General features: G+C 36.4%; 1 protein-coding gene across 1 annotated transcript in view; it reads left to right on the top strand.

Moving 5' to 3' along the window:
• The window catches only part of fkbp1b (FKBP prolyl isomerase 1B), a 102,620-nt gene that overhangs the window by 62,358 nt on the left and 12,467 nt on the right, over positions 1-27,795 (top strand). Inside the window, exon 3 of the mRNA XM_039748364.1 lies at positions 21,915-22,027. Within this exon, the coding sequence (XP_039604298.1) occupies positions 21,915-22,027 (113 nt within the window). The remainder of the gene's footprint in view (positions 1-21,914; positions 22,028-27,795) is intronic.

Genomic DNA, 27,795 nt, shown 5'->3' with positions numbered 1-27,795 from the left:
ACAACCCCAATCCTTGGTGAATTTTTTGAAATGTCATATAGTCTGTATTTTAAAAATGGACCAACAGCATCTTACATGAAATGGATAAATAACATCAAACAAACTTGAAAAATTCAAAGGATAGACAGTGGGAATTATAGTAAAATCTTTATTGTTTATTTATAATTTTGGTTCTCTAAGATTCATGCCCCTTTGCTTTTACCTTTGTGATAATTAACTGCAGGTTATCCTGTGGTTTGTTGTATTAGACAGTTCTTGTAAATTGAAAATATTTTAATATCGATAAATATCTTGAAAATTTTAATTTGCATAATCACACTACTGTATAGCTGAGCTTTATATTAAATTAACAAAAAGTAATGGTTGTTATTTAATTCTTTGAAAGCATATTTAAAGTTGATTTTAGCATTACTCTTGAGCACAGCATGAAATCAGAATAATTATACAAGTATACAATAAATGCAATTCCATGACACTGAGGTTGAATGCCCTGCCGGGGACTCAAAGCTTTATGCTAGTGCATTTGGCTTTAATGAGAAGGAGTTATCCTATGAAATAGATTTATTTTATGAAAATAGTTTGTTTTTTCTTGTGTAACTCTTAATTACTTCCTGGCCATTCCCTGTGAGCTTTTTAAAATTTCTTTTAAGTTGGGAAAAGCAAAGATATCAGCAACATAAGATCTTTTTTAAATTCCTGCTTACTTTGATTGGGATTTCTATTTCAACATCAGACCTTTACAAGGCCATCTTTATGACTCATCCAATGAGAGTAGGGGTTAATATTAAAGGGTGAGGACTGCATTGAGTCTTAGATACTCTTTAGTAAAAATACATTTCTGGTGCCAGTCTTGTCAACAGCTGCACAGTTGTCGAAAGGACATTAGAAATTGTGATTAAGCGCATTTTCAGATCTTGGAGATGGATAGTCTAAAATAATTTTATATTCAAATAGGCAGAAAACCTAGTCCCATGTTGAAGAATATTATACAGTAAAACCCAAAGGAAGTAAAAAAAAATTACACTGTATACCAAAAAAAATGTATGAAGTATGTTTAGAGTACAGCCCAGTTATCAAAGGAGCATTTCCTCTGGCTAGTCTAAACAGTTGCTCTCCAGGTCTCATCTTTCTCTTTGTATAGATCTGGTTCAATCTGATATGTTAGTGCTTTAAAAAAAATTAATTACTGTAAACGACACACTTTATATATTTTAAATGCAACTCAGAATGTGTTCCCCCCGATAAAGAAATGCTTCAATAGCTGTGAATAAGCAAATTATTAAGCAGAAAAAGAACATGAAAGTTTGAACAAATAAAAAATAAGCAAACAACTATACACATTTATAATAACAATTATTGTACATTTATTTCATATTTTGTGTAAATTGTTTCACAAAGAGAAACAAAAAATCATAACCTAAACTAGCATAATACACAAATAATTAATTTTTCACAGCACCATTATGTAGAGAACATCATCTGAGAAGCTTCACAAGTTCACATCCCTAGTATAACTCTTTCCATTTTCTTTTAATACTTTCAGCACAAACAAGCTGAGTGATTTCCTTGGAGTCAACTTGGAGACAAGGACTGCTGTTGAATGTCTAATGTCTTAGCAACTAGGCCTTACTATCTGCTTTTAAAATATATTTTTTAAATATTTGGGATACTTAAGAGATGACAAGTTGGGGAAAAAGGATGAGAAAATCAATTCAGGATGAAAACATTCTCAGACAAAGCAAACTTTGGTGTACCTCAGTCGTTTGGAATTTTTAAAGTCAACACCTGTGTGATCCAGGCCAAATCAAATATCCAAAATGGTGAAGTTCATGAAATTGTAAAGTTCTGATGCAATGTCTGTTACCATAGATATCAATATAGCTCACCTTTTTGAATTTGAAGTCTATTAGACAGGGGAACAAAATTGGATAAGGTGGCAGTAAACAAAAGAATGCCAGTAAGATACTGAGAAGAAATTGGGAAAGGAAAAGATATAACACAAGCCATTTATTCAGCCTAGCTGTAACAGCAAGTTCTGACAGTAGTGGAAAGAAGGCTATAACTTCGGGTGGGTACATAGCTGCATATGTCTATAAGTACAAAAGTAGAATGAGAAAATGGATGAATAATTTGTATGCTTACATGCCTGTTGGTATATTTGTAACTTGTATGCATAAATGCTTGTTGTATACAATATATACTTGTATGTTTACATAACTCCTTATTGAATTAAATTGCATATTTAAGTAAAAAAAAACTTCCTTATGCATAACTAGTAGCCTTTGCCCCCTGTTTGCTTCACTCGCCAATGGTCTCTGCCGCTCGCTTTGTGAAGAGGGGGGCTGAACGCACTCCAAAGAGACGCAGTCGCTCCTCTGAAACCCCCTCTTAAATGGTGATACAATGGGAAACAAATAGTTTTTTTTTTACCTCTTTGCTCAGTCAGCTGCTGTCTTGCAGCTGCTGCTGTCGTGCTGCGTGATCTGCATCTCGCGTGGTGCTTCGAACATTTAAAAGCCTGTACAGCAGCTGTTCTTTTGTCTCACTGCCTTGTGTCTCTTTTCCCCCAGACATCCTGTGCTCCTCTGTCTCTAAAACGTCCTGTGTATCTGTGCAACTCTGTGACCCAAGCGTGACATCGTATGTGGATTTCACTTTCACCAAACAACAAATCTTTTAAATCATGCGGACATGCCTCTTCATTGGGAAGAAACAATACTTTTCCCTGATGGCAACACGAATTAGACAATCTACATGTCTCCAACTTAAAGTTTAAATCCGAACAATATATTCCAACTGTTTTCACTGTTCCGTTATTTCACTGAGTAATAATTTCCGTTGGTTTGCGCTAATGAGATCTTTACTATCATTTCTTTGAGACTTTCAAATTTTAGTACTTTCATTATCTCTAACGTGCTCTGCATGTGTACCGCACCAACGTTTTTGAATTCTTTACGACATTCTACTTTGTCATCTACTCTTTGTCTTTTATTTCTGGCCCCAGGCGTGATTAAATCTCTTTGCATAAAGTCTCTTCTGGCGGGACGTGAAAGTGTCTCTCTTCAAAAGATCACGTCGCAGGATAAAAAGTCTTATCTTCCAAGATTTTTTTATTATAATAGAAAGATATTTTGTGTAATCAATTTGTCTTAATTGAGACTTAGTGTGTGTTTCTTGCTTTTCTGTATCAAGAACTTTAACTTTGTCTCGAGGTTGCTCTTGGCCATGTGTAAAAACTACCAGTAACAGATAAGTACCAAAAATATCTAAAGCTTGCCAAGTGAAAGTGATTCCATGCCAAAGTGAAGTGTAAAATTCAATGCAATATTATGGTTATAAACACACACATCTGCATCAGGCTTGAAATCTTTGTTTCTGGTGTGTGTTTATCACTACAACCCGAGGGTATGAAAGAAGGAGCAGTGGACTTGGCACCTAGCTCAAAACTGGTGATAGTGGGCACTTAAAAGGATTGCTGATTTTTTCAGTAACTCCTTCATCAGCCAGTCCTCTGCCCCGCAAAGGTCTTTTATAGCTCCACATGCTCCCAGCTGCTGTGCCTGAACATACATCCTGCCAGCCTTACCTCACTTTGCTCACCGGGGGTCAGAGGCAACCCATCTGCGGCATTTCTGCCTGGCTATATGAACCGATCCAAGACTAGGGTCCACACTTGAATGCCCTGATGGACTTAGAGGGATGTGTCCAAAGTGCTTTTGTAATTGTTTTGTTTTCATCTTACCACCTCCCCATCCACAATCTCAGTAATTGGCCGTCCTCTTTAGGTAGCCCTGCCTCTTCTGACAGTTCTCAAACATCAGAGGAACATGTCGCCCTCAGGCTTAGACACAGGGTGCTAAATTACTATCTACATATTCACTGCATTCATTTCTGCATGTTGCGTAGCTTTATGCAATATACTACGTGGGAATATAACACATAAGATTCAAAGTTGTGATGTCAGTCCATAAGCAATACATAGATATAAAGAGTATTATTTTACTGTGGTGTAAAACACCTTCAAAGGCTGTTCCAGCAGCTGTATTGGGCATATGCTCTGATAGATAAAAATGTAATCCAGTAAATTTAAGGAATTTACATAACACAAAGGCATTCATAATACCTTTGAAAATACCACATTAAAAAGTCTGTTTGAACCGTTCTTTGAAGTTTTAAGCCATATCTAGATCATAGGTACATGAAATGGAAAATTTGCAAATGTTTGGTACTATGTTAAACACATGTTAAAATGTAGTGAATAATATCCAGATTTATGCTGTGAATATTTGGAGAAGACTTTGGAAGGATATTTCAAAACAATTTTGTTGTGTAGGGAGTTATTCTTAGAGAGGTAGTCTAGCAGTACAGCTTTCATGTTTTGCTCAGAAACTTGGACATTAGGTTTAGGGATTTGTTGATATTTTTCACAAGTTCATTTCAATCTTCCTTCCACCATTATAATATAAATAAAGTCAGAATTCAGTCAGGGCCTCAAGAAATTCAGAAATCTTTCATCCAACTCCTCTATGTAAAGTCTTATGTTTCATATTTAATAATGAGCTATAGGTTTGGAGAAAAATCTGAGCCATGATCTTTGCTCCTTTCTGGTACTGTAGACTTCCCCTTCACAATATGCTTTCATAAGCAGGTCTATACCACCTTGGTATACACTTTGTGTTCCTACAGTACATTTTTGATTATCTTAGCATTTGTTTGAATTTCAAAACAGTTAAAATACATTCTGAGAAATTCAGTAACAACAGCTTATGAAACAGAAAATACTTTTTTCCTTGGTAGTAAGATAGTAATGGTTGTGTAATGTTTGCCACATTTCTTACAGTGCCATTTATCCAGACAAGCAATTTTCACAGTAAATGCAATTAGGTTGTTATACTGTAGATATAACTATGTACTTGAAATCAGTATATTTTAATTTCTGGAATACCTTGTCTGAAAGCGGGAAAGGAAAATACAGTGGTGTTTGCCATGTGAATGTGAACCTATCATATTATGTGAACTCCATCACTGTTTCAAATTCAGAGACCCCATGTCACGTTCTTTTTTAAATATGTGTCTTGAGGATCACTCCACATCCCCCTCTGATAACAGTACAGATTTTGTCAGACATGGGCCGAGTCAGGAATTCATTCCCTACGGTTGGGAGTAGGTCGGGTGGGGTCCTCTTAGTGTGTTTAGTTTTATAACACTGGAAAAGAGCACAGATTAGAAACATTTCTAGGATATCAGCCAGTTTTGTATCCTGTTTATTTTCAGTATGTCTATGTTTTTTTTAATAGTCCAAATAGATCTAAGAATTTGCAAACTGGTTGCTAAATAATGGATGTGTGTTTGGTAAAATGCAAAAAAAAAAAATTAAAGCAATAGGTCATTTATGAGTGCTGTTGTTCCTGATCAGAGTTTAAAAAGAAGCAAATCTGAAAGTTTTAAAAATTTCCTTTTCTGCACACTGTCCACCTCCTGTTATCAATCTGAATCCTTTATACAGCATGTAACAAGTTGTGAAGAATAATTAATATTCAATATGTCTGTGTGATTTGGGCTTTTAAATAGCTCTGCATAGGTAAATGTTCTGCGTTTGCTCTGTTTATATATGTATTTATAATTTTAAGTTAATCTGTTTATATATATATTTGTTACTGTTAAATCACTCAGATCTATCTTTATCTATAATATATACAGCATAAGTATATATGTACATATACACTGAGGGAAATTTTCAAGTTTTTGATAGAAATTGCCATGGTATTTTATCAAGGCATCTATTATCAAAAGCATATCATGACTAAATACGAATGCCAGTATGTTGGCAACCCATGTGAACAGAATAACAGATTTCAGTGGTGCTAATGTAGTTATAAAGGTTTCTCTAATAACCAATTGAAATTTAAAATGACTAATTAAGGGTAGCATAGTGGCATAGTGATAGCAATGCTGCCTTGCAGTATGGAGCCAAGCTTCTTAGGTTATTTCTGCATGGAGTTTGCATGTGCTCCCCATGCTCCGGTCTTTTCCGAAATTTAAAAGACATGCAGATTTGGTGAATTGGTGACACTAAATTGGCCCTAGTTTGTGCTTGACATTTTATATGTGTATTTGCACTGGTTTGTTCCTGCCTTGTGCCTGATGCTAGCTGGGATAGGCTCCAGTACCCCCCGCCCACTCACAACCCTGGTCTGGATTAAGCAGGTTAGAAAATTCCATGACATGACTAATTAAGGACAAGCTAAGTTGGTTGACCATTAAGATACTTAAGGAATAGCTGCTGAAAATAGGACTTTTCAGCTGTATGTGAATAATAAATTTAAAGAGATGGGGCTTCTTCGGTTCAGGGCCCTCAAGGGGCAGTTTCTCAAGGCTGTGAAGAAAAAAGGAGACAAGAAACTTAACAACAGCACCTCTCTCGTCTCTGGGGGGTATTACTCACTTTAGGCATACCTGGAAGATGACCCTCTGGTGAGCATGCGAGACTATATATATATATATATATATATATATATATATATATATATATATATATATATATATATATATATATACAGGTTCATCTCAATAAATTACAATATCATCAAAAAGACACCATGAGTCTACATTATTAAACTTTTTCACAATATTCTAATTTTCTGAGACATTAAATTTTAGGTTTTCATTAGCTATAAGCCATAATCAGCAAAATGAAAAGAAGTAAATGCTTGAAATATATCACTCTGTGTCTAATAAAGCTAGATATGAGTTTCACTTTTTGAATTTAATTACTGAAATAATTAAACTTTTCAATGATATCCTAATTTATTGAGATGTACCTGTTGTGATGGACGGCCGGCAGCTCATCCTGGCTGACACACCCAGTCCGCTAGATGGAGTCCTCCCTGAGCATGGAGGTGCCCCGGATTCCCGCAGGCCATCATGGGATATGGAGTGTGACTCCACAGCCCTGCTGGGTGCCATTGGAAGGACAGTGCAGGGAGACACCAGGATTTTTATTTTCTGTATAGTCTGGAAGTACTCCCAAGTCACGGGGACGAAAGAACTGAAGTACTTCCGAACTGAAGAAAAATATGAATCTTCAGCCAACCCAGAATTGCCAGTGAATCACGTGGATTGAAGGACAGGAGCACTTCCGGGTCAAGGACTATTTAAAGGACTGTGGGAAACCCAGCAAGCTGAGGCAGAGTTGGAAGAAAGTGCGACAGAGCTGCTGGGTGGAGAGGAGGATTTATTAAATTGATCATTGTTATTATTGTGTATTGTGGAGGTGGATGTGCTTTGTGCACAGTATATAAGAAATTAATTTCATTTCTGATACTTTTACCTGGTGTCTGGACATGTTGATTGCAGGTTTGGAGGTGCGACAGTGCCCCCTACTGTCACTATATATATATATATATATATATATATATATATATATATATATATATATATATATATATATATATATATACTTATATACATACATACATACACACATTCATACAAACACTGTGATGATGCACAGCTCTGTACCAAAAAATTATCTAAAGTAACAATTTTATTGTATGTGAGACACAAGGTAGGAGCTATTAAAGGAAGAATTTAAAAGTAATGAATAAACAAAAGATGACACACTCACTGGGTCTCACTACTTAGGTTAAATTCCTACAAGCATTAAACAACTCTTTCTCTGTTCAGCTCTCATATTCTTGGCTTCTCCCTTTCTGAAAACAAATTAACTCCGTCCCCCCATAATTTTAATGAAACCACACAACATTCCATATAAATAAATCAATTTTACAAGAATAGGATTCAAAACAAATCAACCCTGCTTCTCCCTTTCTACTCTGTCCACACTATTGCCCAGTCAAATGAGTATTTTCCAACTCCAAAAGCAATGTGCCCCTAGCAAGAAACCACCTTAGGAAGCTAACACCTAAACCACTAGTGGATCGGGAATGTACCTTGAAACTGCTTGGGCACTCCCCCCAGAGGTTTCTCTTGTACTGTAGATCCTGGTTTGCCAGCATTCCTGAGCTACATTGCAGTTACTTGAGAGGTACCTGTGATAGCACTAGTACTTCTTGTCCTACCTGTTATGCAGAAGGGCAACACATTTTTCGTGGTGAAGCCCTCTTTTGGGTCATTAAGGCTCAAAGGAACTCATGCTGTCTTCAGTCCATCCTCCCATGATTTTTATCTTAATTTAGTGCCCACAGAGAATTTAATTCCAGTGTACTCCTCAGGTATAATGGCCTGCTGCTTCTGGCAGCTGTTTACCCAGATTGCAATTTGGAGAGGTTCATCATCTAATAGTGTAATCTCCTTTTTTAAAATTCAGACAATGCTTCTCGAACAGAGACGTATTCTTTTTTTTGGCCCCATCTGTCATTATGTCAGGCAAGTAATTTTCACAATAAAATCCATCAGTTTGTTACAGAAAAAAAGCTTGTACTTGAACTCAGATGCAATACTGAACATGACCTTAACAGCCGTAACTACATGGAGCAAAGTAGAGTAGAGATAAGACCAGTGGCATAAAATACTGTTATACTGTTTTTTATCAAGAAGGCTCTAACTGAAGCAGAAGGAATAGTGAAGAATATGTGAACTGCATTGAGACATTATTTATCAGTTTGTTAACAATCAATGAGAGTTTGGTAGGTGAACTGCACATGGATGAATCCTTTTAAAATACAAAGGTAAACAAAGCTATTAGCACCACACCTGATTTTTATTAATTACCACCATATCTCCTGCTCAGCCAATGCAGCCACTGGACGCTGTCAGAAGAGCCATGCTTTGAGACACTGTGGAAATGAGCACAGAAAAGAAAATCATTTCTTACTGCTTTCCACGATGCAAAAACAGAGATTGTTCTTATGAAACTGCACCGTCTTCCCTGTTTTTTTTTCAGATGCTTTTAAAAGAAAACATCCAACATTACACTATAGAAAGCTAATCATTTTTCTTTTCTTTTCAGTGCTTATTATGCATTACATTGCCGTTTGGGGTGGGTGAAAGAATATGATATTAAAGTTTACAAACAAAAGAAGGTTTTCCCTGGGAGTGTATGCACGTTGCAGAATGCAAAGTCTGAATGGGGAAACAGAAGATATGTAACCATTTTGATAATGGCTTTCTAATTAATGCAATTGAATTCTAGATACAATCAAGATTTTGTCAACTGATTTTCATAAAATTAATGAAGAGCAGTTGTTTTCAAACTGTTAATGAACCCCTGTTTAGGCATTACTTAACTGTGCCAATACAAAGAAAGCAAGAATTTTTGGAATTTCTGTTTCATCAGCATTTCCTCCATGTCTGCATTTTTTTTCCTCTAGGGACAGTTGCAGTAGAATAAAAATGTTTGCCTCATCTTCCATATTTTATTTTTGTGTGCAAGTAGCAGTGTGCCTAGTGACTCATTTAGTTTCATCTAGCGATGATTTATGGTGTGCTTAATCCTGAATGTGTTCAGTATTTAAAGAGTTATGTTTTTTCATGATTTAGCAAATATATTTACAGCTGGTCAACTTTTGTCTGTATTCTCAAGTCATGTTTATTGCCTTTTTGACTTGGACATTTTGTTTTTACTCAGTAAACCACATGTCAATTGTTTCAGTATGTGTTTTTCATTAAGATGATTTCTAGAACATTAAAAGAACTCTGCCTCCTATGAATATCACAGTAAATATACTTTTATTTAGTAAAATAATACAGAATTATATAGGCATCATCTCCTGCATGTTAAACACATGTGCTTATAAGTATAGCTTTAGCACCAAACTGGTATTTCACGTTCTGTTTGTCAGAGGAGGTTAAAAATTGGCATAAAAACTAAAGGGGAAGTATTTTTTTATGCAAATTAGGCTCCTTAGTAATATATAAATACTTGCTGTCCCCCGCAGCTCCGCACATGTAGTAGTTAAACAGGACAAACTTTAAAAATCAATAAACAAACAAGCTTCACTAGCTAAGCAGAAGCAAGTTACACTCCAAAACATGGGTAGAGATAGACCGATTCAAATTGGGGCTGATGGGTAAGTGAAGAGTACCCCACTCGGCACCTCACTCCTGGCATCATGCTTCCCTCTCCTCTCAGCCCGCAGCCTCTGTCTCAGATTAGCGCAAATAAATCGCTCCTGCAAGAGAACTATAATACTTGACATGATGAGAGAAGTCGCAAAATCAACCAGAATGTTCAAGCAAATTATAGAAAAAACCCGATCTAAATCAGTTAATTAGTTCTCTCGTGAAAAACGTACAGACATACAGACAGACGTTAAATTTTATATACAGTGGAACCTCGAGATACGATCACCTCTGTATACGAGAAATTCGAGATAAGAGGAAAGTATGAGCGAAAAATTCGGATCTATATACGAGCATTGGCTCACGTAAAGAGCCACGAGCCAGGCTGTGGGTATGCGTGACGCGTTTCCCGATCCGCCTCGACTCAGGAATTCACCCAAGCTGACGCTGCCCGTATTAACGTGAAAATAATTATTCCACGGTGCCTCTCGAGAAGGTTGTTGCCAGTAAGATTAAAGAAGTGTTGGCAAAGTGGGAAGAAGTAAAAACTTTCTTTGAAGAAAATCACCCTAATAAAGCAGTGTGTGGGCGCACCATGAACTTGTGTAATTACAATGTAGTGTCGCATTTTAGGGGCATCTTAAAAAGAAGACAGAAGCAAGTGTCATTAGATAAGTTTTTGGTAAAGCAACCTGCAACTAAAAGAAAGTTAAGTGATTCTGACCCAGAACCTGCTTCCAGTGGGGTAAAATTCCCAAGAAGAGAGAGCCTTCCTGAATCAGAGGGGGACTCTCCTTCCCCACAGTAACCCGTTTTATTTACCAGTGTTATTTATTAAAGGTAAACTTTAATTACTTTAATTAAAGGTAAACTACAGTATATATTATTTATCAGTGTTATTTGTTAGGAAATTTGATTTTTATGTTGATATTTTTGGGGGTGATCAAAATCAGACCAAAAATTTCTGAATCCACAATTGTCAAAAACACAAGGTTAGGGACCTAGTCCGAAGTTCACAGCAAAACTGCAAAACACATGGAAACACGAAAAAACAAATTTGAAGACAAGAGGAACTGCATGACATATAGTTCTTAGTAGTCTTATCTAAATACAGATCCCATACCTATAGAACAACATTTAATGGTGGTGATTGTAATTTGAAATTGTCATCTCAATTTAGGCAGTAAGGAAAAGTACAAAAGCACACGAATAGTCAGAAAAGACTGAGCCAAAATCAATGATTGGTTAGGAGAGAGGGTTGCTCGGGACTTATAGCTGCAGAACATGAAGAGGCGGGTACCTAAGCGGAAGTAAGGTCTGCAGGAGGGTGTAGTTTGGCAACAGAAATGGGTGGAACTCTAGCTGGGCTTTCCTTCTTTGTGGTCTGCTGAAGAGAAGGAGAGAAAAGGCATTAGTACAGCTCATCAACCCCTGACTCTGTGTCTTAACCTCCGTTAAGCCCTTAAACTGTCTCAAATGTGCAGACAGATGAATGTGATTTTTTTTGTTTTTAAAAGTGTAGTAGGACAACAACTGTAGCAGGGGTGAAAAAATGGCTCAAGAATATTTCTGTCACATTTAACCAACACTGCATTGTACAGTATATATCAGACTTCTAAATATTGATTGATTTATTTTCAGGTGCTCATGTTCTATATCTAAGCTCCATTCATAGCAGAAAATTATTTTGGCAAACAGACAATTGAGCACAATTTAATTGCCATTCTTTCAAGGTTCACATACTAGTTTAATAGGCTGATGTTATTACTGTGAATGGTGGAGATGTTGCATCGGCAAGGATTACTACTAAGTTGATGCATTGGAGGGTATTATACCATAATATTGCAGCAGAACAGACAATGAGAGCCACCTTAGCAGGAAGAGAGCAGCTTGACATAATGGTATGGGAATTTAAAGGAGGCCTTTCTCCTTCAGGTGCCCAGAAGACCATTAGGCGAGAATGTGTTTTAGCCTTGGTTGTAACAGATTATGTTGCTCACAGAAAGGCAAGATTTTTTGACCTTCCCTCCAGGAAATAGGCCACAGTAACCCCTGACTGATAGGTGGTAGGGTAGAATATGGCCAATGGCTGCATTTTCAAGTATAATATCTGCGAGAACTGTAAGGAGGCTAGTACTTTCTCCTCATCCCTAGGAGACCGTGCAGCACAATTTACCAGAAAGAGACTGGGTCGCTTCTTATTGAAAATGATTAGCATGGAGACTGGCTGAGAGACATAACTCATTAATAGTGGCTACTAAAGGATCAGGACTGCAAGGACATCTGCTAACACTAAAGTGAGGTCTAATATGGTGTCCCTACGACAAAAGTAGGCACCCTGACCCCTGAAATAATTTAGGGAATTGGGTGAAAGTGTTGGAAGGACTTAAAAGTAGATCTCACCATGAGCTTGGAGTCAAAGGGAGAATCTGGAAGTAAAGGTATATTATTTGGAGGAAGAAGCCATGGTTGATAGAAAGGATACATCAGAAGATGATGAAAGGGGTGCCTTACTGGTGCTTTGGAGATGGACAAGCCATTATAACTGGTAAATGGGTGTTTAAAATCCACATACGTAGGCCTAATATTTATTGCTTTTATTATCTTACTGTATACTGTAAAGGAGTATACTTTAGGTCCTGTTTTCTGTGAGAACTGAACCGATTATTTTAAAATTTTAAAATGACAATGGGGAGAATGCATAAGCTCCACTCAGATGGTGACTGAGAGTGGGCTTGAATCGAGGATGCTAGATCAGTGCAACAGGGACACTAACATGTACTCCTATTGGACAGATTTTTATTTTAGGTATTTTGCTTTGTACTTTGTGTATTCTCTTTTATGTAACCATCTCTTGTGAGTTTTTTTAATATTTTAAAAGGATTGTTTTTGTGTGTTTGACTTTATTGACATTATTCTGGTTTAACAGCATCACTATTAGGTCCTATTTTATCAGCATATGGAAAAAGAATGGTACATCTACTGGAGAAATATTCAACTTGCTGGATTTCTTTTAGCAGAAAATCTGAGTTGTAGCTGGTATGTGTTATAATAAGACAAGAGAAAGGTCATGCAAAGTGCTCATCCACTCTTCCCCATGTTAGTTAACATGAATTGTTCATCCAATTAATGGTTTATTAATAATGTTAAATAAAGCAGCCCTCAGCAGAAGTCAGAATGTATTTTATTGATGTTTTATTTAATCGAGATGTCTTCCTAAAATTACATCTTCTGTCCAGGAAATCTGGCACCACATTGTAAGCAGTTTGCATGTCTTCTCATTAAGTTTTGCTCCATATTTAGGCACAGGCTTCAGCCAAATTGTAATTGGGCCCTTCGTAGTCAAGCAAGCTGCTTTCCAGATAATTCTGTAATGCCTCTGTAGAACTGGCATACCTAGAGCATCTAATGTTTCTATTGCAGATGTCATGTTCTGCTGCTAATTATAGTGGAGTACTTTGCCTAATTTTATCTGTTGGCACATTCACCAGTGGTATTATATAGCATACAGTATGTGGTGTTTAGTGAATGTTGAAAACTAATTTATATTTAGGCAGACTGCAGACAGATACTGTATGAGAAGAGTCATGTTTCACCTAAGCCCTCAGTAAACGTGATTTGCAGTCATTGCCGTGTGACCCTAGTGCAGTTCATAGTACTGTAACTGATAAAATAGTTGTAAAGTGAACTTTGCAGCCATTGAAGAAGCTACTTTGGGATCAAAGGAAGCAGTTCACACTTTATATCAGTGTACAGGTTAATGTTTTTCTTATTACAATTGCAGTCGCTGTATATGGCCTCTGGGACTACTTAAACTAGCATCATGACAAAGCTGTTAAGTCTGCTTCCATTTAAAGAAAGGAGTTTTCATTGTCACAAAGACTTGGTTTAATTAGATGATCCAAGTTTAAAAGTGTTTCAGTGGTGCAGTGTTTAATGCTGCTGCCTTGCAGTTGCAAGGAGACCTTGGCTTGAATACCAGCCCTGTTAGTGCCTGATCTTCGGCTGTAGTTCTTGTGTGTTATTACATGCTTCAGAAATAATTTAGGGTGAAGACCAAACATGTCCCCTCAATTAATAATTGTGAAAGCAGTAACAATTTTATAGGTATTGGTAATTCCTCCTTTAAGAAAGTAGATACATTCTAGAACTTCAGTTCTTAAAAAAAACTTTGTTATTGGAGGTAGATGTACAGTAGAGTACAGTGTCAGCCAAAATAAAGGTGCAGTGTGAGCTCTGCCCTCAGTATTTCATGCACGAACTACTGCATTACGAGCTTGGTTAGCAAAAATGATCAAAAAGTGGTGCTCGTAATGCATTATTTGATAATGATGAATTGCTTAATTTAATCTTGCACTTTATGCATTTAATATAACATTTTACAGCAATTAATGCAGATCACTTAGTATGTTATGACTTTGAGTTTATGAACTTTTTTAGAAAGTCATAATGTTTTACACTTTCAATTGCAGTTTTTATCACAGTGGACAAGTACTTATTTTTTAGAAACCTCTCAATACAAGTCCCTGTCTGAGTAAAAAACTGTTGATATATTTTTTTTCAGTCTTGCATCCAAAGAAAAAATCAAAGATTCTCACACTGTACCGATAGAACAAAGCAGCTAAGAAGCTTATCTTACATTCAGATTCAAAAGGTAGGAATGGGGTAGAAAAGCAAAAGTTCTAGATTAGTTGGCTATCAGACTTCAACTGGCTTTTGTACAATGAGAAGTAAGACATGATGTTCAAAAATTGCTGCAGCAAACTTAGTTTAGCTGATAAAATAAAGTTTGTGGCAGGATCATGTAGTTTCAAACGACATGCAGCGTGCCATGACAGATTGCTGGGTGAAAGCAAATATACTGAACAATCTGTGGTGGTTAAAAGGTTTTCAGGCATGAAAAAAATGACTATGCCATAACATATTATCGTTCATTCAAAGAATATTACATAGCAAAGGAAGAAGTGAGTAACTACCATACAGGATAGACGGGCATACCAGTTAAGAGAGGTTAAGACTGCTTACCTGGACAGGGAGCCCAATTGGATGGACTAAAACTATCAAGAATCCAGTTTGTTGCATTTTGTCATGTTCTGCCTCAAGGGCTGCTGGAGATACCAATACTAAGTCAGACACTGCAGAAAGCAGACCTCATCTTGCCTATTACTGTTGCTGCAATTGAGAGCTGTTTGACCAGTCTTGAACACATGGAAACTGACCCTCTCCCTGATGGTATGCTGGATACTTTTGTCACAAAGGGTCTAGCAAAACAAACCCTTAGTATTTGTGTCATAGTTTTTCAGGGCATTGACTTAATCGGAGGCTGAGACATTCTAATAGACAACCAGAGACCACACATGGAAAGTTCACATACAGCTTGTGAGAAACCTCCTCATACCAAGTTTGACAACCAGATGGGGTTAATAAAAGTACACAAGTGCACAATATGTAATGTCAACATCATCATTTGCAATATTCAACCATGACAGGTGGCCTACAAACAGGAGAGAACTTGACCTGCTGAATGGCAACAGGGAGCTAAAGGTCCTCACTGAATGGTTCAGAGAGAAGATAACTCAAGTTATGTGCCAAGTTGAAGAAATACCTAGGGAGCAAAGACATGTGAAGAGCCGGGTGTCTAATGATTATCATGCTTGGACCTGTACCAGATACTGTACTACTGCAGAAAGCACCCTATAGAGATGAAATGCAAAACATTGTCCATCTTGTCCAACCAGTCAGCTCTGCCAACTATGAAAGAACCTTCAGTGCCTAGAAGCACATAAAATGGGATGTCTGCAGTAGTATCACATATGCTTTTAAAACCTAATCCCGTCTCAACCGAAGGCCCAGAGCTTCCGCAGGATGACCCATCATCAGCTGTGTAACTTTGGCTCAAATCATGTGAAAGGAGTAACCCTTTTGCAAAATAAAGGCTAATGTCATGTAAGTTTGTAAATTAGCAAAATCTTGAGAAGAAGTTTGCATCTATTAATGTTATGAGATCTCACACCAATTTTGTAGTGAACCATAATGCATGTGCCAAAATGTCTGGTAAACGTGTTTTTGGTAATCTCTGGTTAACAAACGAAAACCACAAGCTATGGCTCCAAAAAGATGAAGACACAGGACGTGTGAAATGTACAGTAAATTATGCTGGAAAATGCTTGACATGAAGAATATGGGTGAGGTTGTGTTACTTGAAAGGTAAAAAACATATTGACAATGAGAAGACAGCTAGAAAAACTATTGGAATTTACACATTGCTCAGCTCCTCTTCAGCTAGCACAGCAAAGGTTAGTACTGTATAATTCCATTATGCAGTGAAGCAACCAGGCAAACAAAGAAATCAATGTCAAACACTGATGTACTGTCTGCTGAAGATTTGTGGAAACTGAAAGTAATAGAGGTGCGCTATTGTTCAAAACAGTGTTTACCAACAGCTAAATTTTCATGTAGTGAAACAAAATGTGCACATTTTACTAAATTCCATATTTCTTCTTATTGTAAATCATTGCTTGTCAGAGAGGTGTCTCAACAAGCTGGGTGCATCCTTCATATTGATGAGACCTTTAATCACACCGCACAAACCAATGGATATACAAGCTAGGATTTGGAATGGTGGAGAAGTGAAAACTAGGTACATGGTCAGAGTTTATGTAGTAGTATGGATGTACCGTTAATGTTAACATGGAGAGCCCAAGACTGGTCATTTTTATTCTTTTAGTATACTAAATAAAAAACAAACTAGTTTATTAGACTCTGTTGAGCAGGCTGCTGGAAATGTTGAGAAAAACGAACCATGCAACATAATTTAGACTTTCATAAAGCCTTTCATACAGTCCCTCACCAAAGATTAATTTTGGATCTAGAAGATATTGGAAACAGAGGTACAAAACTGGATTCCAAGTTGTTTAAGAGGCAGGAGACAAAGACCTAGAGGTGAATGCTTCATTTAGGGTGATGTCAGGATATAGGTGTTTATATTGACATTTTCATAATCTGTGATGTTCAGAAGGAATTAAAAAGGAAAAGAAACCTTGTAAACACTGTTGAAATTAAATTGATGGATATTGTGATGAGAATATATAATGCACTAGTGAGAACACATCAGGAGTATTGTATGTAGTTCTGGTCATTATGGTGTAAAAAAAGACATAGCAGCACTTAAATCTGTGTGAAGGAGAGCAACCAAGTGCATTCCTGAACTAAAGGGCATGTCCTACTTTGTCAGGCTGAGAGAATTAAACTTGCTCAGGCTCAAGCATTTGAGGCTCTTTCGGAAACTGTTCCAAGTCTTTAAAATTTCAGTGGCAGTAAAGTGCAGAATTTTTTTGATTAAATGGTGAATTGTGTACTCAAAGACACCAGTGAACATTAAGGGGAAGTGCATGTAACTCTGAAACCAGGAAGTACATTTTTACACAACATAGAGTTGTGAGAATCTGAAACAAACTACTGGACCATGTAGTTGAAACAGAAGCATTAACAAACTTGAAGAAGTATCTGCATAAGAGACATCTTAGCTTGTAGGCTGACAAACAAGCTTGATTGGTTGAATGGTCTTTTCTCATTTGTCAAATTTCTTATGTCTCAATTTCCATAATTCTATGATTTCAGCTTTATCAGTCCTTTCAGGCTTCCCATTGTCATATTATCTTATTGGCCGAGGGTTGTTATGTATGATTGGCCGAAATCCAGGGCTTTGAAATGCAAAGATTGAAGATTGAATTTTAGCATTTCTCAAGTAAACATCTTTAGTAAAATAAATGAGGTAATTGTAAAGTGGAATTATGCCAACAAATGACTGTAAGGCATAGTTAGCCCACTGCATTTTTCATTTAAGGAAACTGGTTCTCACTTTATAACACTTTAGTACCACTGACTTAAATTAAAATTATTTTCTTTTGATTTAATAAAATATATTGCTTATAATCTTACATTTTAATAAGAAAGAAAGGGAACTGAATATATTGCTTAATTGTTTCTGCTGTTAATGAGTCTTTAAATACGTTTAACTATCCTGATAACATATTTTACCAAATACCCCTATTTGCTTGTAAATTGCCCCCAGATTTCAGTCAGTGGGGTGAATAGTTGCCCCTAAAAATGGATTTTCTATCCTGGTCCTTACATATATCCTAAAGATGTATAGCTTTGCTTGATGAGTGATTTTAAAGGAATTCTCCACCCCAAAAATGATATTTTTTATGTTACTTTTAATGTTATGTTTACATGGAGAATAAACATAGCATTTCTGAAAGAATGGGAGCCTATGGTGACCAACGCTGGACAACACCAAACAGTATCAAAAATATTCATAAAAAATCTCACATTACTTTTGTTGCATAATCCATGTCACATCATCCAGTCACATGCTCAGAATGTGCAAAACTCATGCCTTGTTTGCTAAAAAAAATAGATACCTGTGGAAAATGAAGGTAGTCCACAAACAGATGAACCAATGAACCAACCACAGTAAAATATATGCGTTGATTGAAACTGCATTTAAATTCAGTAGCTTATAAAATGAACCTATATTTTTCGTTTCTCTGATCATTCTGACCATGCCGTAACAGACTACTTTTGAAGAATGCCCCCTCTAAGGCATTTTGCCGAGGAGTAATTAAAAGATACAATGAACAGCTTTTCTCCTGCCCGATTACTGATTTGTTCTGTTATAGGATGTTTATTTCTTTAATAAGATGTTAAATTTCTACCACACAAGGTGTACCTCACTTTATCTAGTACCAATATATTAAACTAGATAAATCATTATGTTTAAGAAAGCATATGTTGCACATACTGTACATGATACTAAACGGTTTTTAATCAGATAAAATGTAATTCAACCATTAAACAATCTAAAGGTTACACTTTATTGTGATAACGTATGAAGGAACTATTGTACTCAGCCAGCCTTGTTTCTTCTAAAATTAACATTTACAGGGAAAAAAAATTTCTGAATTCTTAAGTAGCAGCCTGATTCTCTTAGGCTTATATTACAATATTCACAATATGATCACTGTAGCTCCTGATTTTTTTGCATTATACCACAGTGTAAAAGACAGACTTCCATTTTTTTCCACTGATGCTCTTTGATCTCCTAACAAACACCACATGGTTTGCTATCATAATCAGTGAAAATCTCCCTGAGAGTGCTGGCTGGCTGTCTGTCTCCACCTACTGCTTAGTCACCGCCAGCTGCAGAATAAGCAAAGATGCCATGAGGCATTTATACAACCCTCGTTGCAAATAAAGCAATAGCCCACAAACCCACTGTGGCCATGACATTTTATTATCTCCATTCACATTCACATTTTACTTGAAGCATTGTTTCTGTTTACATTCCTTCTTATAGATTATTATACAGAGGGTGATTTTAGCAGAAATGTAAATTCAAGCTATTTGCAGGTCATGGTCACTGGAAACTTACACAGCAGGTTTAAGTGTTGGTGAGCACTGGTTCTTCCCTTGTTTCCTCTGGGCCCAGGACAGGTTCTCCACAAATCAACTTCAGAAAATGAATGGATAGGTTGACAAAAATCTTGAGTTATTGTTACAAATTACTGCTAGCTTGTCTTTGAATTCTGTTCTGTAGTTGGTACATGAAAGCATTTTTTAAAATCTGTTGTCCGTATGAGAGTGTAGGAGTGAATACTGAAGGGTACATAAAAAAATAAAACTATTATTTACCCACAAATCATTGCTCATTCTCCTGTAGCTCAGACTGTAGTGGCACACTACTAATTTTGGTCTGAGTTGGGGTGTGTGATGCTGTCTTCACAACACCTTTTTTGCTGTGCCTTGTTTTATTAGAGTACCATATGTTTGTATTTCAGATAACAAAAAAAGTTAGTGTCAGTGATAAATTTTTGAAATAAAGAAGAAAGCAACCATTTTTTGGAAGCCATTTTCTCTTATTTCGTGTTCTTTTGATACAAAAAATATGTAGGTCAAATGGACAGATAGCTTGCAACCATTAATAGATTTTACTCTTGTTACTTCCATACTAGTTCCTGAAATCACTCAGATTTAGAACTGCAAATGCAAAGTTGTTTCTTTTAGAAGAATGTTAAAGTAGACAATGACTTTGGCTTGGCATATTTATTTTTATTTTTGTTTTAGTTGTCATTTCATTAAAATGAAGCATCACTTCTGTTGTTTTACTGTATGTACTCATCTCTACCAGTGATGGTCTCGTTTCTGTTCATGGCAATTTCTGAACTTGTCTTATTCTATTGTGTGGATTTTCAGTCTTATAGTGATTTGACATTTGTGCCTTTTATATTTTGGGCTAAATGTGAGTCTTTTTGTCTGTCTTCCATAAGGGCTGTTGGCCAACTTAGCACCTTATTTAAGAATTTCTCCTCTGGACACCAGGGTGACGTTACCTTAATCCTTTAAGCACACACACAGTCTCAGGTCTTAGACTCTTTTGATGCCAAGTATCTTTATAATGAGCACACCTTTCACAGTACCCAGGTCAACAGGGTAATAGCAAGCAGAGCTTAAATCCTCTAATTAAACCGTTGTCTTGTTAAATTTGATCAACAGAATTAGGCATTACATACAGTTCTCACGAATTCCATCAAAGAGCGATACCTAATTAATTAAGAAGAACAGTTACATACTTAAGGATACTTCCCAAAAGGATTTGCAGAAGCCAAGGGTGAGACAGAGATCCACTTGCAGGAGGTGACATTGGCCGCTTTCTCACTCTCTTGTGCTTTGGATCTTGGCTTGCAGGGCTCTGGGAGGCTGATGGCTGTTATCTTGTCAAAACCACTTCTCTCTGTGTAGCTGCAGCGAGGTCTTTGAGAAATGTGCATCTACCCTTACTCTGTACAATATGCTGAGTTATGTTAAATTGACTTGTTTTCAGGAAATTCAATAGGTAACAAAGTATGTCAATATGTTAATCGATAGCCAGATTAGTTAATTTATATGCAAATGTGTGTTGATTTCCAGAAAGTCCACCTTTTTAAATTAATACTTTGCCATGAGTGAAGCTTCCCAGTGTGTATTAGTTTACTTGTTTTTGTGTTCATTATTTCAGCATACACTCTTGTTTTTCAGCTCAACCCTTTGGCCACCTCTTATTGTATATCAACAGCTGGCTGTAATTCCAACCTTCAGAACAATGTAGCTTTATGCAAAGATCAAAATACCAGTCATTGTATGTGTAATAAAATTGAAGGTTGTGTTTCCCTAAAACTTCTTATTTAATTATAGTTATAAAAAACTTTTAAGATTTGTTGGCAAAACAAAGCCTTCTTTTTACTAAAAAAGTGGTGGTTTTGTATATACACCATCTACATTTTTGCTCAGTTTGGTAGAACACAATATCCAATGTCCATCATATATCCAATACTTTTATACGTTCTTTTAAAGAAAGCCTAATTTAACTCAGATTTGTGAATCTTATTCCACTGTACCTTTTGTAGTATCTGAAGATAAGAAAAATGAAAATTAAGGTAGCATTTTACTGGATTTTGTGGATAACAAACTTTACTGTCTACCTCAATAGAAGACATAGAATTTTCCTTCTATTCTTTTACATCTTAAGGCTTCCTTTGATTTCTCTGGGCAGGGAAGGGCAGAAGATTCACTGGGGATGGTGAATATTGAAAAGACTTCAATCCATTCATTTTCCAATCCCACTTATCCAGAGCAGGGTCACAGGGAAGCTGGAGCCAATCCCAGCAAGCAGTACGGTCTAACTGAGCCAGCTGTAATGTAGTATTATTTATCAGAATAGAAACATTCTGAACATGTTTTTGAAAAATGATTGAAAAAAGTATTAAAATAATAAAAGCTGATTTGAAAAAAAGTTTGTAATGCGGATTGAATTTTATTACCTAAATGATTTTCATTTTTTGGCTTGGCAGGTATGCTGCAGAATGGGAAGAAATTTGATTCCTCCAGAGACAGAAACAAGCCCTTCAAGTTTAAGATTGGCAGACAAGAAGTGATTAAAGGCTGGGAGGAAGGAGTCGCACAGGTAGAGAGCAGCAGATGCACTGTTACTATGTTGGTAGAAGTATAAGCCTAATGTAAAAAAATAAATGTGGATGTAAGCATACATCTAAGCAAAGGTTAAAACAAGTTTTCAGTCATATGTATGCAACTAATATACACAAGTGATTTGTTGTTATGCACTCAAATTCAAATTTGAGCGTAGGCAAAGTGTGTGCTTGCTCTTTCATTAACATAAAAACACAGCCAAAAGCACCATAAAAAACTAGAAAATTTCTGTATTTGTTTCCCACAAATAATGCTAGAAGGCAAAGGAAAAAATATAGTTAATAAATTAAAGTACAATATAAACAAAAAAATTGTTGAGTCATTTATATTAAAACAGATTGAAATGGCACTTACCTGTGTGTTTCTCCATTAAATATTTAATAAGCTTGGTAATGCTTTTAAATGAAATTTCTTTACTCAATGTAAAAGATAATACAAATATCAGACTTTAGCAATGGCTGAGGGATTTTAAGAATTTCATACAAATTCTTTTGTTAGAATTCTCAGGTTTCATGCATAAAATTAATTAGAAAAATATGGTTTAAAACTTTTATATGAATTCTTTGTTTTCATTTGTACATATTTGTACTGTGTTCATCCCATATCCCAAACTGAGGAGTCCAATTTAGCATTGTGGTGGACTGCTGTCCGCATCCTTGTAGGGATGCAACAATGTTCTTTACTTGGGTGGGAGACCAGCCCTTCAGTGGCACAAAAAACAGGACAAATATTGTACTGCCTCAGCCAGAAGTCATGCAAAAGATGCCTGGGTGGCAGCTGGTACACTGGCATCCTGGCAAGGTTGGACCAACGGACAATACCTGGCCATTAGGCCAATGTAGTGGAAGGTCAGGAGGAGACAACTTGACAGGATTACATGCTCCACCAACACGCTAGGCGGTAGCCTCACTGGGCAATGCTACCCACAATGCATGCTGGGAACTGTACTCCCATAGGACAGCCTTGTTGGGTTCCCGGGGGCGCTGCAGGGATTCATCATCTCTATGGGACTTGACTTGCAAAAGTACATCTGGGTCCAACATAAAAGAACCTACTTGACCTCATCCAGGCGAGTTGGGGTTGGGTGGAAGAAGAACAAAGCTTGCCTGGAGGAGTGGAAGGAGAGAGGAAAAGAGAAGGAGGAGAATTATATGTGATTGCTTTTATTAAAGAAGCCTTTTTTGTAAGGTATTTGTCAAAATAAATGTTTCTATTAGAATTAGAAAGCCTTTGTTGTCATTGTACCAGTATAATGAAATTGTAAAAGCTACACCTGTAAATGGTGCAAGTGCAACAAACAATGACAAATAATATAAAAAGCAAACATCTTATAACAAATAAATACCAAACATAAATAAATAAGGGGTAAAAGTTATTATCCACTAAAGTAATTATCGTACAGTGGTCACACAAGGAATTAGTATAAGTCCTGCCTTTGTGTAATATGCTGTCGAATATGCTGTGGCACCCTGCCGTGATGAAAAAGATTAAATAGAAATTGTACTTATTTAATTTTGGTGAATTATTCTAGTTTATTCAAGTTTTATGATGTCTAGCCAAAGCTGCTTTTAGCTATATAAACCATATTTTCTACATGTTTAATTTTGTCATAACAATGGCTTCCAAAAATGTCTACTGTAACTGACTTTTTGTACTTATTAAGGGTACTGCTGGAGCCTAGAATTATGCCTTCATCTATTTAATGATCACATTTATGCTGATAAATACTAAAATGTTAATGGAAATTAATGTATGATCATTTTATATACAAATATGCATTAACATTTTATTTGTATCTTGGCCCCATATATTTTGCTTTCTTTTTGCTGTTGTGTCCGGCAGGAAATGATTATATTAACTTCTTGAGGGTAAAATGTGTGCAAATAACTCTCATGAAATTTTTCTGGAGTCATTTGTGTACATGAACCATATTGTTCACTTGTCCTCTTCAGTATGGTCTGCCAATGGGACAAGTTTAAATTGCAGTGCGCACATCTCCGAATAACACCAGCATGCTTCTTTCTGACAAGACCGTAATGGACTCACTCTTCTTATCTTGTTAAATGAGACAGTATGACCGTAAACAAACATGTGGCATCTCTGCTTCCTTCTTTTACATTTACAGTACATTTATTTTCTTGGCAGATGGTTTTATCCAAAGTGACTTACAAGACAGGTAAACATAATCGAGTAACATTAGTTTAGGGACTGTTTGTTCAGCAAGTGTAGTACGACAGGTAACAAACGTTGATAGCCACCAGTGAAAAGATGTAATAACTAATGCATTTATAATCATAGATTAACAATTGATAAAGTAATTAAAGTTAATGTAATAGCAAATCAACCAGCAATATGAAAGATCACAGATCAAAATTCTTTTTTTTTCCCCTCTATCAATTAGACAGATATTCACATATTTTTGACTAATATGCAGCCTTTAAAGGAACAGGGTGCAGAATTGCAGTAGTCTTCCTCATACCCAGAAATTGGTGATGATGTTGCATATACAAAATATGCCAGGAAAAAAGAAAATAAATAAAATATAGAAATAAAAAATACTGTGATTAAGTTCATACAATGTCTCTAATAGATGGTGATTTTATTAATGTTGATTTTTTTTTATCATTACATATTACTGGGCCTGAACTCATAAAAGTGTTAGTGCATTTTTTGTCAGTAGCTCTATATTGTGCAATGTTTTATTAAACCTTTTGATGTACAAATACTGCATACCAGTAACTGTCTGTTTCATTGTGGAGGATGACTCTCATGGGTTCAGGTAAGCTACTCAATGATTCAGTAAGGTTAGGTGGGATGTCACCTTAGTTGTTCTTAGCAATGATAGGAAAATGATGTGCTGAAATGGCAATATTATTAAGGTGAGGAAGGAGCATTTTGAGGAACTTCTAAACCAGGTGAATATATCAGTTTCAGAGGAGGCAGAGCTAGAAACATTAGCTGAGTTTGGGTCCAACACTGCAGTGATTAACCTCCTTGGTGTTAACCCCGAGCATCACTCAGGCTTGGAATTCTGTGTAATTATGTTTAATCCCAAGTCAGACTCGGGGTGACTTAAGGATCTGCTTTCCTGTGTTAAGCCTGAATAACACTACTATTTTTCTGCAATCTAGTAGAAGTCACTAAGTTTTGCATGGTGGTAGCCTACAGTAACATCATAAGTGGTGGCCTTTAGACTTGTTTTTCTTGGGGGTAAATATAATGCTAAGTAGGCTACAAAACACTATACAATTTACAGTACAATACAATTTATTTTTGTATAGTCCAAAATCACACAAGAAGTGCCGCAATGGACTTTAACAGGCCCTGCCTCTTGACAGCGCCCAGCCTTCACTCTATAAGAAGACAAGGAAAAACTCCCAAAAAACCCTTGTAGGGAAAAAATGGAAGAAACCTTGGGAAAGGCAGTTCAAAAAGAGATCCTTTTACAGGTAGGTTGGATGTGCATTGGGTGTCAAAAAGAAGGGGGTCAATACAATGCAATACACAGAACAGAACAAATCCTCAATGCAGTATAAAAAATAAAAGATTTACAAGTATGGAGCAGAATTTAACAGTAGATTATATCACATAATATGATTTGGATTTGTTTAGAGTCCTAGAGACTTCAGCCATCAAGCTGCCTCCCCCATTTGGCCATTCCACAGCTGAAACAGCACTGGGCCAGCCAATATGATGAGAGGACCCCTATACCCCAAGATTCCTGCGATCCTCCATCAGGGATGACTTTACCTTAGGCAGACAAAACAACTTGGCAGGTGGGCCATGGCACCAAGTGCCACATTTAGGTACTGAGAAGAAAAACAGAATAGGTGAGGGTTAGTAACAAATTATAACTATCATGTTACTTGTTGTTTTAGTGCTAATGACTAACAACAGAGATGCAATCTGTACAGTTAATCAGCAGCTCTAGTCAGGATATGCTAAACTGAAGTAGTGAGTCTTCAGCTGGGATTTAAAAGCTGAGACCGAAGGGGCACCTCTTATAGTAGTTGGCAGACCATTCCACAGTTTAGGGGCCCTGTAACTAAAACCTTGACCTCTCACTGTTATTTAATTAATTCTTGGAATCATAAGCAGACCGGCATCTTGAGATCTTAATGTGCGCTCTGGTTTGTAAGTCATGATAAGTTCAGACACGTAAGCCGGATTTTGGCCTTTTAATGCTTTATATGTTAACAGGAGGATTTTTAAATCTGCCCTAAACTTAACCAGGAGCTAGTGTAAGGATTTAAGAACTGAGTTATGTGTTTGTATTTGCTTTTTCTTGTAATAATTCTTAAAGCAGCATTTTGGATTAATTGGAGGCTGTATAAAGAACAGTTTTAACATCCACTGAACACATCATTGTAGTTGTCAATCCTACTAGAAATAAATGCATGAATTAATTTCTCAGAATCCTGCTTATTTAGAAAATGCCTTAATTTCCCAACATTTTTAAGATGGAAGAAACATGATTTGGACAACTTTGTAATGTGTGCTTTAAATTACATGCTAGAGTCAAAGATAACTCCTAGATTGTGGGCTGATTTAGTAAAATTAATGGGGATTCCAACTGAGTTAAATGATGACAAAATATTGTTGTGATCAGTGTCATTCCCTCCAATAATTAACATCTCTGTTTTATCGTTGTTTAAAGATATGTAGTTCTCATCCATCCACTCCTTTAATTCACTAACACAACTAATTAAAGACAACATCAGAGAAATTTCATTTGATCTAAATGAAAGGTATAACTGGGTGTCATCTGCATATGAGTGAAAATTAACATTATGTTTCCTAATAATAATAATAATAATAATAATAATAATACATTTTATTTATACAAGGCGCCTTTCAGAGAACTCAAGGACACCGAACAAATAATAAATAAATACAAAACACAATTATAAACAACTTAAAACATCAGAAAATCTAAAAATTAAAACCAAACAAAACCACTATAATTAGGAGGAAGAAGAAAAAGCCATTTTAAACAAATGTGTTTTAAGTTTACATTTTAAAGATGAATATGATTTGATATTTCGGAGATCCGCAGGTAATGAGTTCCAGTGCTTGGGAGCAGAACGGCTGAAAGCTCTGCTCCCCAGGGTGGTTAGATGGGAGTGAGGAACGGTCAGATGGGTGGAGGAAGAGGATCTAAGGTTACGGGATGGAATGGCAACATGTAGAAGGTCAGACAGATATGGAGGTGCGAGGTTATGGATGGCCTTAAAAGTTAGTAGCAGAATCTTAAAATCAATACGAAACTTGATCGGGAGCCAATGAAGCTGCTGCAAGACCGGAGTAATATGGTGAAAAGATGGAATTCCAGTGATGATACGTGCTGCAGAATTCTGGACTAACTGAAGCTTGTGAAGAGATTTCTTAGGGAGACCAAAGAGGAGTGAATTGCAGTAGTCCAGCCGAGAAGTGACAAGACTATGAACAAGAATGGCAGTAGTATGAGGAGTGAGGGAGGGACGAATGCGATTAATATTACGTAAGTGGAAGTAAGCAGACCGGGTGATGTTATTACTGTGACATTGGAAAGATAGAGTACTGTCGAGGATGACACCCAGACTCTTGACCTGAGATGATGGGGAAACAACAGAGTTATCAATAATAAAAGAAAGATTATTGGTTTTGGATAATGATGATTTTGAACCAATGAGAAGAACCTCAGTTTTGTCACTGTTTAAGAAAATTTGAAGAGAACCAGGATTTAATTTCAGAAATGCAATCAAT

Source organism: Polypterus senegalus, chromosome 3, assembly GCF_016835505.1.
Source record: "Polypterus senegalus isolate Bchr_013 chromosome 3, ASM1683550v1, whole genome shotgun sequence".
Classification (NCBI taxonomy): Eukaryota; Metazoa; Chordata; class Cladistia; order Polypteriformes; family Polypteridae; genus Polypterus; species Polypterus senegalus.
This window is presented reverse-complemented; position numbering and strand designations above follow the sequence as displayed.